Source organism: Camelina sativa, chromosome 19 (genome assembly GCF_000633955.1).
Source record: "Camelina sativa cultivar DH55 chromosome 19, Cs, whole genome shotgun sequence".
In the NCBI taxonomy this organism is placed as follows: Eukaryota; Viridiplantae; Streptophyta; class Magnoliopsida; order Brassicales; family Brassicaceae; genus Camelina; species Camelina sativa.
The window spans coordinates 25,520,429-25,534,634 of NC_025703.1; the positions used below are offsets into that span (position 1 = coordinate 25,520,429).

General features: G+C 42.0%; 2 protein-coding genes across 2 annotated transcripts; both read left to right on the forward strand.

Annotated features, from left to right (window-relative positions):
• On the forward strand, positions 1,138-3,050 carry LOC104767160 (peptide methionine sulfoxide reductase A5). The gene is made up of 4 exons (XM_010491197.2): positions 1,138-1,550; positions 2,067-2,179; positions 2,274-2,418; positions 2,529-3,050. Exons 1-4 carry the CDS (start codon positions 1,230-1,232, stop codon positions 2,724-2,726), a joined length of 777 nt encoding a protein of 258 aa, XP_010489499.1. The 5' UTR covers positions 1,138-1,229; the 3' UTR covers positions 2,727-3,050.
• LOC104768197 lies at positions 12,906-13,265 on the forward strand. Its single transcript, XM_010492122.1, has one exon. It carries the CDS (start codon positions 12,906-12,908, stop codon positions 13,263-13,265), a length of 360 nt encoding a protein of 119 aa, XP_010490424.1.

Here is a 14,206-nt window from a genome sequence, read left to right on the forward strand (position 1 = left end):
TCAGTGAGAATCATGCTTTCGGTGGTAACCGAATTGAGGTAATTCAAATTATCTCTTTTTTTTTTCCTTAATTTTCAGTAACTACAAAACAAAACCTGATTGTTAAGAGAAGAAACTTAAAAGACACTATCCTCTTTTTTGAATATTGTGTTTGGCTTTTGAGATGGACCAGTTAATTAGTCTTAAGCGCATCAGATAAATATATAGAAATTAAACTTCTTAAGTCTTAGCCAATGCTGTGGATTAATTCATCCTTCCCCCAAGTCTTACCTCCTTAGTCCTTACTTTGTTTCCAACTCAATATCAATTCAACGTACCTGATGATCAATGCCGTAAATCACCAGCTTAAGCTTTCCACCATAATTCATCATTTTAGACTCCTTGAGAATCACGAAAAACCTTTAATAACTCTCAAAGGGTTTCCGATATGCGTCTCCTTTGGATGATCGTACAAGATTATTGGGTAATACTAATACACTCTTGACTCATGAAAATTAGCAGAAAACAACATATCATCAAATAGACAAGACGACAGAAGCATAAGTTAAGTGCTTATCCGATCCCTCTGTTTAAAATATTCACTACACTATGTTACAAACTCAGTCGTAGAGGTATGTTGGGACAGAAGGTTGGTCTTATAAGAGGAGAGGTCAAGCTGCTGCTTCAGCCACCAAGGCCGACCAGAGTAAAAAAAAATTAGTGTACTTTGTTTCTCGTTTCTTTATTTTCAAGTTTTGTTGTATTATATGTGGTTTCCTTAATTTTGAACTTTGTTCTCTAATGCGAACGTTTTTTTTATATGAAAATCTTTGTCTTCTATCTCTAACTAAAAGCTTATACTACTAGTATACATTGCAAATTTTCATCACAAGTTTTGATTATTGTTCTCTATCCGAATCGTGTTTGATAATATGTCAGTCCTAATTCTATCACATAAGCTTAAACTTGCCATTGGTTGGTTTGTTTGTTCTGGATTTTTAACGAACCATAATATTAAACCGGGTATATTAAACCGAACCGAGGTAATATAAATTACCTCTTTTTTTCTTTCTTTTTTTTTTTTTAACTTGGCAAAGCTTCTAGACGAGACAGAGGGACTCGAAAATTTCAATTGAGTTTAACTTGCCATTATTGATTGGAGGTGACTTTTGAGCGACTCAAGGTTGTTCATATGGAGGAGGAGATTCGTGGTTCCCTGGTTCGGAGCAGCAGCTAAGAAGTAAACTGTAATGGCTTTATCATATAAGATGAACCGTTACTGCTTCATTCCTTATACGAATCTCTTCTTCTTCTTCTTCTTCTTCTTGTTTTGCATCTCTCTGCTCGATAAAGCTGTTTGCATCAGGATTCCGAATCAGATCTCAGATACTGTCGTTGATTCTCCCGATCGTCCTTTGAAATCTGCGGTGTTCGCGCTTGGGAGCTTCTGGAGATCGGAGGCGGCTTTTGGTTGTATCAATGGCGTCGTACGAACAACCGCCGGTTACGCCGGCGGAACGAAACCGAATCCTGAGTATAGGAACTTGGGTGATCACGCCGAGTCCGTACAGGTTGGTTTCGTTGTCTCGATTTTGAGGATTGATTCAGTGTTCCATTGCCGCCGGCTTTGAATCATATTAGTCGATTTGGTTTTGATATACTTAATCTATCTGTTTGATCGAAAAATTAGTGTAGTTTGAGCTGCTGATGTAGTGCCTGTGTTGTTCGATTTGATCAGTTGCTCTACTTAATAGTGCTCGTTTGGATTGACCAATTTGTGTAGACGATTGGAAGATGCTTGAGATCCGCAATGTTCTATCTTAATAGCCTGATTGGTAGATTCTGTAGCTGATTCAGCTTGTTTTGTTGAGTTTTGGTTATATGTGAATTGATCTGTTGCCTCTCTTCTTTTGTTCGATATGATTTAGCTTGTTTTGCTGAGCTTTGGTAATGTGTGATCTCAGCGTATATAGGATTGAGGTTAACTTAAATTATCTATGTTCATCTTCTAATAATCCTTGTGAGCTGGTTTTTAAGTTACTGATTCTCTAGATTTTGTGTTGCTCTTGCTCTGTAACTGTCTTCAGGTTGAATATGATCCAAGGATCATTGGTTATCGTCAGCTTTTAGATGTATTCTGGTCTAGTCATGATTCCAGACAAGTGTTTGGACAAGGTCCTGATGTGGGTAATCAATACAGGTAAAAGAGGAAGTAAATCTCCACACACTAGCTCTTTGGTGATCTTGAGTTTGTTTGGCCCTAAATTCTAAAACATTGGAATCTTTATGAACAGATCGTGTATTTTCACTAATTCTACAGAAGAATTGCGACTGGCTTCTACTAGCAAAGAAAGGGAGCAACTTAAATCTAGAAGCAGTATCGTCACTACTCAAATTCAACAGCTAGGAACGTTTTATCGCGCAGAGCCTGATCACCAGGTTCAACTTTGAGTCTCTCTACCATCTTGTTGTTAGCTGTTAATCCAGTTGTTATAGGATAAACGATTGTGAAAATCCATATGTTCACTTGAATTTTGTATTTTTTGCAGAAGTTCGAGCTTAAGCAACATCCATTTCTTATTCAGCTAACAGGAAACATGGCTGAAGAAGAGCTTGAGAGATCAGCTCTAGCCACAAAACTAAACGGTTATGCAGCCCAGCTCTGCCCGCCTAGAATCCAAAAACAGATAGACTCTAGAGTTAATGAGATCATTAGAAAAGGTTGGCCCGTGTTGAGAGACATCTAATATATATAAGCCTTGAGAGAGATCTTCGTGTTCTTGGATACGATTGATAATCACAGATGTAAGATTTGGTTCATTCTTTTGGCCAGGAAATTGGTCGTTTAGTTATCAGTTATCACAACACTGTGTATTTCCTAGTCCTACTCTTGCCCCTTGACCTTGTCCTTTGAGTGGTGATTGATTGTTCAGTGTTTTTTTTCTTGTTTCTTTCTGATCTCTCTTCTCTCATCTCTCACAGTATGCTTTTCGTTTTCTTGTAAGCACCCATTCATTTATGGGTGATAACGAAGTTCATTTATGGATTAATCTTAGACTTTCATTGTATCATTATGGTATTGAAATCTTGATGATCAACTTATGTGTTAATCAATCAGAATCTCATCGTGATCAACTTATGTGTTAATCAATCAGAATCTCATCGTAACCGTATTAGACCGGATATATATATATATTTTTTTTTGTCAACCATTGGGCCACAACTGGCCGGCCCATTAGGGCAAATTCTTATATTTATAGGAACTGAGACTCGATTCTGGGTGTGATGGTGTCTTCTACAAATGGACTTACCTCCTGCCACTGCACTAAAATCACTTCACCGGATATTTTATGTTATGTTCGAAAGATTAAATATTATTTATGTAGACAAAATATCATGGATTCCTATCCATCAAAATGGCTCAGCAGGATGACACTTGTGTGAGTTTAACGAGGGTTCGAGGAATTCGTACAACCTTGATCCTTCGTTGCGGCTTAACTCACCCAAATTGAGGTAATATAAATTACTTCTTTTTAAAAATTGTTTTTAAGATTTCCATATGCTGATGAACAAATTTGATTTGGTAAAAATTAATTCTTTTCTCCTAAATTATTATGGAACTAGGAAAACTCTCACGCAACTTTATATTAATATTATAAGTTATAAATTATACTATAAAATACTATCACCGGCAAAAAGCAAATGTTGGATCGAAAGACTAGATAGAGTGAGTTTCCATTCACAAGTGCCATAGCAAGTTTCCAGTGGAAGAACAAACATAAAATGCATTGGGTATCGTGGGAGAAGATCTTTGAGACGAAGGAGTGTGGTGGCCTTGGTTTTAAATATATTGGCAGGTTCAATCAAGCACTTTTGGCCAAGCAGGCTTGGCGACTGTTAGATGCTCCTGAGTCTCTACTAGCGAGAGTGTACGAGGCTAAGCATTTTGTAGATACTAGTCTTTTCGAAGCCAAGATTGGCTATAGACCTTCCTAGGCGCAGTATTCTTTTTGGCCGGGAGCTGTTGGAAAAAGGTGTTATGAAGTCTATAGGAGATGGCTTGAGCACCAGTGTTTGGTTAGACAAATAGATTTTTGATGAGGTTCCAAGGCGTCCTTTCAACAGAGAAATGAAGATAGATTTAAATCTGAAGGTATAGATACTGATAACATCAGAAGGGGAGTGGAACACCACACTCCTGCAGAGGCTTTTCCCACCGGATGATGTGATCAAGATACAATCATTTTCCCATGAGTTATGTCTTCCTCTGATTGTTATGTGTGGGCATTTCTAAAGGATGGTAAGTACTTTGTAAAGAGAGTGACCAGGCTCCTTACTAACGAAGCATCAGCTGGGGTTAATCTTTCAGAAGGGGTCAGAGCTGTGAATGAGATCAAGACAAGGATATGGGATAAACCTACTGAACCAAAGATTCGAATGTTCCTATGGCGAGCTCTGTCTGGTGCCTTAGCAGTTGCAGAGTGTATGCGTAGCCACGATGTTCAAGGGAATCCTATATGCCAAGAATGTCGAACTGAGGAAGAGACAATTGTACATGTGCTTTTTGAATGTACTCTAGCGACTAGAGTATGGGATGCTACATTACTTCCCTTGCCATGGATTTGTTACTTGTGTTGCAGAAAACGTGAATTATCTATTAAAGATAATGACTAGAGGAGTTATACGGGAAGACCTTAGGAATGTAATCCCTTGGATACTCTAGGAAATTTGGAAAGCACAGAATGGACTTTTTTTTTCCAGGTAGAGCTCAGGATCCTCATGTGTTGCTAGCTACGACACTGGAGACGTCTGAGGAATGGCTACGCCAGTGAGCCATGGTTCTGCAGGAAACTAACTTAGTGGAGCAACGGGGTTTAGCGAGGTTTACACGATGGAGTAAGCCTGCCCCGGGAGTTCTGAAATGCAATATACGCTGTGCTTGGGTTAATGTAACGTATTATTGTGGTAGAGCTTGGATTATGCGGAATGATGCAGGGAATGTTCAGTTTCATGCTAGGGATGCTTTTCTTCCAAGAATGAATAGGATTTCAGCAGAGTTGGGTTGTATCCTACGGTGCCTGCAGAGTCTTTGTACCCTTCAGGTTTATTCATGTGAGGTGTGGTTATTCGACTTTTAGGTTTAGCCTCTTTTTAATCTCTTTCTTCTTACTTCACTTATGTCTCCAACATTACATATTTATATTAAACTTTAATCTTATACCTACTTCTTAATGAACCATTTATCTTTGGGCTTAAACAATTAAACAGGCCCAATAAACATTTGTCGTTTTGCATTACTTCTTCTTCTACGACACAAGTCTTCTTCTCCGATGCGTCTCTTTGCTTCAAGCTCTTCACATGTTTACCAATTTGAAGGTTAATCGATGATTGGATTTCAACACTCCCTCTCAAATCTTTCGATTAATCCCCAAATTTGTAATTTGGGCTTTGCTCCCCATTTCTCCTTGATTTCTCTTGTTGATTCTCTGTTTTATTTGATGGGTTCTCTTCACAACATCGGCGTAGCTAGCTTTCTCCCTCATCACCTCATTCTTCATTTGTTCCTCAACTTCCATCAAACCAGTCACTTCCACCGACTTAGTTTCGATCTTGAGTTCCTTCTTGTTTCCTTTTGGCTTACTTGATTTGTTCAATTCCTCTTCCTGCAAACAAATTTCTTGAGAGCTTTTTGCAAAATCTCTTTCAATCAAATTTGTATTCCTGGTAGGATTTTGCATCACTCCAAGTTTGAGACGAAGTTCTTCAAAACGCTTTGTACCAAGTGGTTTTGTGAGGATGTCTGCAACTTGCTCTTCTCCACTGCAATACCGAAGGTTGATTACTCCATCTCTTTCAGCTTCTCGGACCACATGATATTTTATTTGCATATGTTTTGTTCTTTTGTGCTGAACTGGATTTTTCCCAATTGCTATTGCGGAGGTGCTGTCGCAGTAGATTGGAACATTATTTGTATCCACCTTGAGTTCTCTTAATAAACGCTTCAACCAAACTGCGTGATTTGTTGCGGAACAGAGTGCCATATACTCTGCTTCTGCCGTGGATTGAGCAATTGTGTCTTGTTTCTGAGTTTGCCATGTAAACATTGCACTTCCTAGTGTGAAGCAAATCCCTGTGGTGCTTCGCATATCTTCCTTACACCCTGCCCAATCGGAATCTGAGAAACCAATTAGTTCCACTTGACCTTTTCCTTGAAAATGTAATCCATAGTCTGTAGTTCCTTGTATATATCTCAACACTCTTTTTGCCTCTTGCATGTTGTGTTCTTTTGGCTGTGATAGGCTCCTGGACAGGTAGGAGGCAGCAAAAGCAAGATCTGGTCGGGTTGTTGCCAGGTAGAGTAATCCTCCTATCATACTTCTGTATAATCTTGGATTAGGTAGATCTGCTCCTTCCTCTTCATCTTTTCCATGGGGTGTGAGTGGTGTGCTAACATGCTTGCAGTTCTTCATTCCAAACTTTTCCAATAATTGCTGAGCATATTTTCTTTGACTCAGGAACACTCCTTCATTGGTGTAAGAAATTTCAAACCCCAGAAAATACTTTAGCTTACCCAGGTCAGTCATCTCAAAGTTTCTTTTCAGCTCTTCTTTAAATTTCTGAATCATGGTTTCATTGCTTCCTGTGATGATTATATCATCCACATATAAGCTGATCACAATAATTCCACCTTCATTTTCTAGAGTGTACATTGCTGCATCACAGTCGCTTCTCTTACATCCTTGTGACATGAAGTATGCATCTCTCTTGTTGTACCAAGCTCTTGGTGCTTGTTTCAATCCGTACAAGGCCTTTTTCAGCTTGTACACTTTATTTTCTGCTCCCTCTATTTCAAAACCTGGTGGTTGTTCTACATATACTTCTTCTGTAATCTCTCCATTTAGAAAAGCTGACTTAACATCCATCTGGTGCAGGTTCCACTTGTTTTGTGCAGCTAGAGCTATCAAGATTCTGATGGTGTCATGTCTGGATACAGGAGAAAAGGTTTCTCCATAGTCTTCTCCATAAGTCTGAGTGAAACCTCTAGCCACTAGCCTTGCTTTCAATTTTTGAATCTTCCCACACTCATCCGTTTTGATCTTATATATCCATTTGACAGAGATGACTTTCTTGTCTGTAGGTCTTTCTGTCAGTTCCCAAGTTTCATTTTTGTTGATTGTACCGATTTCTTCTTCCATTGGTACTTCCCAAACCTTATCACGCATGGCTTCTTCGAAAGTTGACGGTTCTTCCCAGGTAAGATAACATGCTTCCTCTACTTGGTTTTCTTCATCTCTTTGTCTTTCTTCTTCTTGATATATATCACTCAATCTTTTAACTTTGTGCACTAGCCGAGATGAATTGCTAGTTTCTGGCACCTCTCCACTCAAATGAAAAGGTATAAGACTAATGTTTTGTCGTCTGCCTCTTGCATCACCTCTAGTTTCTGGACTTGTGTCTTTTCTCCTCTACAGATCATCAGTTGTCTTAGGAGCTGTATTCTGATTATTGGATGAACCTTCAGTTTGTTCCCTTAACTCTTCTTGTGTTTCCCAATTCCAGCTTTTGTTTTCTTCAAAAATCACATCTCTTGATACTTCAATCTTCTTTGTACTCAAGACATACACTCTGTAGCCTTTACTCACACTACTATATCCCATAAACACAGCCTTTTCTGAGCGATCATCAAGTTTTCTTCTCTTTGCTGCAGGAATCCATACATGACATAGACATCCAAAAACTTTGAGGTATGTAACTGAAGGTTTGTGACCACTCCAAGCTTCGAGAGGCGTTCTTCCATCAAGGGCTTTAGTAGGAAGTCGGTTTTGAAGATAGGCTGCAGTAAATGTTGCTTCAGCCCAGAATTTGTCAGGCATTTCTCTATCCTTTAACATACTCCTTGCCATGTCCATTAAGGTTCTATTTCTGCACTCAGCAACCCCGTTTTGCTGAGGTGAGTAAGCTATAGTGAATTGTCTCTCAATCCCATTCTCCTCTAGGAATCTTGTGAACTGATCAGACTTGTATTCACCTCCTCTATCTGATCTTATCTTCTTTATCCTCTTGCATGTTTGTGTTTCTACCATCTGTTTGAACTTCTTGAATGTGTTAAACGTGTCTGATTTCAGCCTCAGGAAGTACACCCACACCATGTGAGAGTAGTCATCAGTAAAAGTCAAGAAGTACATGCTCCCACTACATGATGAAGCCTGCATAGGTCCACAAGCATCTGTGTGAATCAGGTCTAGTATATCATTACTCTTGGTTTCAGACATCTTAGGAAACACTTCTCTACACTGCTTTCCTTTGACACATGTTTCACACACATCTTGAATGACTTTAAATTTTGGTAACCCTTTAACCATCTGACTTGTCTGCAGAATCTGTAGATTGTGAAAACCTGAATAGCCAAGCCTTTTGTGCCACAACTCAGACAAGTCTTCTTCCTTAGCCACATTCACACTTTCTTCTGCCAACTGCATCCTCAACAGGTAGGCGTTTCTTACCATCTCTACTTCAGCAACTTTATTTCCACTTTGGTTATAAATTATACATTTGTTTCCCAGAAACATAACTTGATATCCTTTCCTCACCATCTAAGGTATACTCAATAGATTTTTGTCTATCTCTGGAACCAAAAAAACATCTTTGATGACCCTTTTTCCCTTCTTGGTCATTACTTCGATGCTTCCCTTCCCTGTGGTCATCAGCCTAGCTCCATTTCCAATTCTGATATGGACTTGAAAAGATCTGTCTAGGGTTGTGAACATTCTTTCTTCTCTGGTCATATGGTTAGTTGCACCACTATCAATCAACCATGCTTCATCTCCACTTGATTGTTCAACAGTGTGTGCTGCATGAAACAATCCAGTGTCCTCTTCTATATACTTTTGTGTTTGAGAAAAACGGTGTTGTTTACCTTTGCAATCTTTTTCGAAATGTCCAATTTTTCCACAAGCAAAACAGCCTTTTCTTGGTCTGAATTGCTTTGAAAAAAATTGATTTTCATACCTTTGATTGAAGTAGCACTCATCTTCATAGTGATTGTACTTCTTGCATATCTTACAATGCATTCTCTCTTTACCCACCAATCGTGACATTTTATGGATTTGCTTTCTCGTATAGGATCTTTAAGCTTCGTCACCAAGAACTTCAAGCTCTGATACCATATTCGACTTTTAGGTTTAGCCTCTTTTTAATCTCTTTCTTTTTACTTCACTTATGTTTCAACATTACATATTTATACCTACTTCTTAATGAACCATTTATCTTTGGGCTTAAACAATTAAACAGGCCCAATAAACATTTGTCCTTTTGCATTACTTCTTCTTCTACGACACAAGTCTTCTTCTCCGATGCGTCTCTTGCTTCCATCTCTTCACATGTTTACCAATTTGAAGGTTAATCGATGATTGGATTCCAACAGTGGTCGGATTCTCAAGCGGCTTTAGCTGCTTTGGAGTCTCCGTTGGATTGGCCGAAATACCGATCTCAGGTGGAAAATATTGTTGGAGTAATACAGGTGATGGGGGAGGTATCCTTCAAACTCTCTTCGCCGAAAGCCAACTCGTTGGCCAGGGATATTGCTCACAGCGTCACTAAAGATAGAAGGCTCACCTCTATCTAGCTTTAGGTGGTCCTTCGTGGCTACATGATCGGATAGAAGAGGAACGAGCTGAATGAGGATGAAGATGGAATATGATTTAGTCTACTATGATGGTTATATTGGTCTCATTTAACTTTCAATTCTGGTTTTGCTTCTTATTTCTTCTGAACAATTTCTATTTACTTAATCATCATTACAGCGTTAAAAAAAAAATTTATATCACCTCGATTTGGTGAATCTGTAATATTGTATGATTAGACCATATAATCAAAGAGGTACACCATTGGAATTCCTCGAACCCGGAAACCTTGGTGGCTGAAGCCTGAAGCAGCAGCTGGACCCCTCCCAACATACCTCTACGACTGAGTTTGTAACATAATGTAGTGAATATTTTAACAAGAGGGATCGGATAAGCACTTAACTTATGCTTATCCAAAGAAACCAAATTGAAGTCATGGAGAGGGGTACATCATAAGTTGAGTGCTCTGTGCATGGCAAGAGTCGTCTTGTCTGAATGGTGATATGTAGTTTTCTGCTAATCTTCATGAGTCAAGAGTGTATTAGTATTACCCAATAATCATGTATGATCCAAAGGAGACGCATATCAGAAACCCTTGGAGAGTTTTTAAAATGATGAATTTTGGTGGAAAGCTTAAGCTGGTGATTTACGGCATTGATCATCAGGTACGTTGAATTGATATTGAGTTGGAAACAAAGTAAGGAGGTAAGATGTTGGTGCGGGATTTAGCACCCCCGACATACCGAACTAAACCAGAAAGATAATTTGGTTATTTAACTGGGAATCCGGTTAAAAACTCAATTAGGTCACCTAAACCCAATTCGGACAGAGGAAGCCCAGCCTCGAAGGAGAAGAACCGACTTCCACTTCGCCCGGCAGCCGACTCGAAAAATAAAACAACTTTTCTTAGTTCAGTTCGTCTCATAAGGAAAGTTAATATATTATGCGATCTATGAATATATATAAAGAGGGAGAGACTTCTCCATTGTAAATCATCGATTATTGAATACAATTATTGAGTTTTCTTCTTGTTCTTAGCAATCAAAACCCTAATTCTTCGAGATTAATTCCCTTTCTTATAATTTCAAAGCTCAGATCGGTTTTCTAGAGAGTTTACTTTACTGAATTTGTTTTCTCCCATAAACAAATTCATTGTGGAAATCCAGTTTCTACAATTGGCGCCGTCTGTGGGGACAGCAAATCGTCTCTAAAAGTTACTCTCTAAGAAAATCTCATCCGAAAAAGTTCTCTGAAAAGTCTACGATAATGTCTTCACTCATCACCGAAGTCACCGGCGCGAACCGTACCACCTCCAGCACACCCGATGTCACAGGCATCGCATCTGCTCAAGACAACGCTGCAACACAGAGCGGTGTATCAACCAGGCCGGCTACCACCGTGTACGTTCACTGCCCCGTCAACGAGTCGATGAATCTAACCGATGTCTCCTCCGAACTCCCAGTTGAGGTCAGATCTGAAGGGGAGACTAGCCAGGAAGGAGGATGAACTCGCGAAGAGATAGTCAATCGCGACACGGAGCTCTTCGATGAACGACCCCCGGACGAGGAGGATGCACGCGCCACAGAGCAGCGGCTCCGCACACAAAACGGGAACCCCCCTGTTCGCGCCACGACAGCTGTCCAGAATCCGCAAGTCGTCTCCATGGAAGATTTTAAGATCCTGTTCGGCACTATGTCGAAAGAGATCTACCAGATGATCTCCGACACCAACCGCAGAGTCGATACCGTCGTAACTCAGACAATCCCATCACAAATCTCTGCTGGACAGTCACCCATACTCGGCACAGACGACCTCACTCGTCGTCTCGATTTTTCGGACGTACAGTACGAGCGGAGGAATCCTCCCCCTCAGGCAACGTCGAGTATTCGACCAATAAACCCAAACTCACGTGTGCACGAGAGTTCGGCCGCCTCGGTCGCCCGCTTCACGAACACGGGATCTTGCCTCGAAATCGAAGAAATCAATACGCAGATCAGCGGTATAAACACGCTTCTTCATCGGGTTATCAGCACAGCTCCAGAAATCGATAGGATTGCCGAAGTGACTCGGCAATCCCCTTTTACTCAACGGATCTTGCGGGCTGCCATTCCAAACGTCAAGCTGAAACTCCCAACCTACCTGGGTGACAAAGACCCCGTCCAGTTCATGACGTCCTTCATGGTAACCATGACAAAGGCACAATTCACCGACGAACAGAGGGATGTTGGGTGTTGCCAGCTATTCGTCGATAGCCTCTCCGGTCCTGCCTTTGTGTGGTTCACAAGGCTCGAACCGAATTCAATCGATAACTTCGACCAGTTGTCTACGGCTTTTCTTAAGCATTATCGAATTCTCATTGAACGAGGCGTGACAAGCTCGGACCTCTGGGAGATGACCCAGGAACCCGTCGAATCCATCAGCAGTTTCCTGAGCAGATTCAAGGAAAAGCTAATGCGCGTCACTGTCCCAGAGAATGCCGCAATGGCAGCCTTCAGAAAGGGGTTGATTCCCGGATCGCCATTATGAAAGGATCTTAACATACGGGAGCCCAAGGACCTCGATGATGCGCTATATCGAGCCTCCAGATTCGCGCTCGACGAAGACAAAGACGCCCAGTTGGCCGCAAATACAATCGGGCAACCGTCACACCCCCTAAGGCTAAAAGCCAGGACGAGCACCACGAACCTCGCAAGCATCACGACCCCCAAGACCGAAAAAAGGGTGTCATTAACATGGTTTCCGAAGTGGAGGACCAAAACAAACAGCCATCCGAATCAAAGGAGCTGTACTGCGATTTCCACATGATCACCGGCCACTCCACACACGAATGCGTCCATCTGAAGAATTTCCTGTACGGAAAGTATCTTTCCGGCGAAATCGAAGCCACCTTTCAGCCAAAAAGCATCCGTGGAGGCAGAGGTCACCGAGGGGGATGGCGTGGTGGACGATCTAATAGTGGTCGTGGCACATGAGGAGGACGAGGCTACAACGGTCCGGCCAACGGAGTTCAACAGCTGGCCAACCAAGTGCTGGCAAACCATCAAGAAGAGATGCCCCAGGCGGACGAACTGTCTGGCCCACCCAAGCGACAGAGAGGGCAAAATCCCGAACGGGCCAATTCTCCTCCCGAGGACGAATAACCATGATACTTGGTCCACCAGAGGACTGCGCCGACTCCGTCCGCGCACTAAAGAAGAGGGCGCGTCAAGTTTGCAGCCTTCAGACAGCCCCGAGCGAACTTCCACTCTGCTCGGACCCCATATCCAACACCCCCATTCGGACCCTTTGGTCAACGAAGTCTCCATGGGCGATTTCGACGTCGAACGAGTTTTGGTCGACACGGGAAGTACCGTCAATGTAATATGCTGGCAAACGCTAGAAAAAATGGGTGTCACACTAGAGCAACTGAAACCCGAGTCTCGAACATTGACGGGCTATGATGGGGTCACCAAACTGTCAATGGGCGACGTAAAGCTGCAAGTACGAGCCGGCGGATTGTCCCGGAAGACTAAGTTCGAAGTCATCGACTCGCCTTCGGTCTACAACGCCATTTTGGGGTACCGTGGATATACGCGATGTAGACCGTACCATCGACCTATCACCTCTGCCTCAAGTTCCCAACCACCACAGGAATTTGCTCACTTTATGGTGACCAGAGGGTAGCCCGAACTTGCTCTGTTATCGAGAAAAAGCAGAGGAAGACTGAGGACGCATAGCAATTATAGAGCGGGGACCATCTTACCGGTCCCCATAAGCCGGAGAGAGATCGCCTCAAGTCTCCGGAGTGTTGAATCTTACAAGTGAACATTGATCCTTCCGACCCCTCACGAACTGTTGGCATCGATGCCGAACTGGAAGAGCACATAAAGACAAAGCTGATCGCTTTTCTGCAATCTCGATCTTCCACATTCGCCTGGTCAACGAAGGACATGATCGGAATAGATCCCGATGTTATCTGCCACAAGCTCAACGTCGATCCCACGTTCAAACCAATCAGGCAGAAACGCAGACGCATGGGTCCAGATCGGGCCAAAGCAGTTCAGGATGAAGTCGAGCGGCTGCTCAAAGCTGACCAGATAATGGAGGTCCAATACCCTAACTGGCTGGCCAATCCAGTCGTGGTCAAAAAGAAGAACGGTAAATGGAGAGTATGCGTGGATTTCACCGATCTCAACAAAGCATGCCACACATAGACCGTCTCGTCGAAGCCACAGCCGGAAACCAACTGCTCTCGTTCATGGATGCCTTCTCAGGTTACAACCAGATTGCCATGAGTTCGACTGACCGCGAAAAAACGGCATTTATTACAGATAGGGGGACCTATTGTTATAAGGTAATGCTGTTCGGACTGAAGAACGCTGGAGCAACCTACCAACGGCTGGTGAACATGATGTTCGCTAGTTTGGTTGGAAAAACCATGGAAGTCTACATCGACGATATGCTGGTCAAATCTTTAATCGCAGAGCAGCACGTCGAGCATCTCGCGGAATGTTTCGACATCTTGGATCATTTCCAGATGAAACTGAATCCAACGAAGTGTACATTCGGAGTTACTTCAGGAGAATTCTTGGGGTATATCGTCACTAAACGAGGGATAGAAGCAA

Coding starts and splice junctions, on each gene's coding strand:
- LOC104767160 (XM_010491197.2), top strand. CDS start 1,230: ATGGCTTTATCATATAAGATGAACCGTTACTGCTTCATTCCTTATACG. Junction 1,551..2,066: donor ATCACGCCGAGTCCGTACAG/GTTGGTTTCGTT, acceptor AACTGTCTTCAG/GTTGAATATGATCCAAGGAT. Junction 2,419..2,528: donor GCGCAGAGCCTGATCACCAG/GTTCAACTTTGA, acceptor TATTTTTTGCAG/AAGTTCGAGCTTAAGCAACA.
- LOC104768197 (XM_010492122.1), top strand. CDS start 12,906: ATGGGCGATTTCGACGTCGAACGAGTTTTGGTCGACACGGGAAGTACC.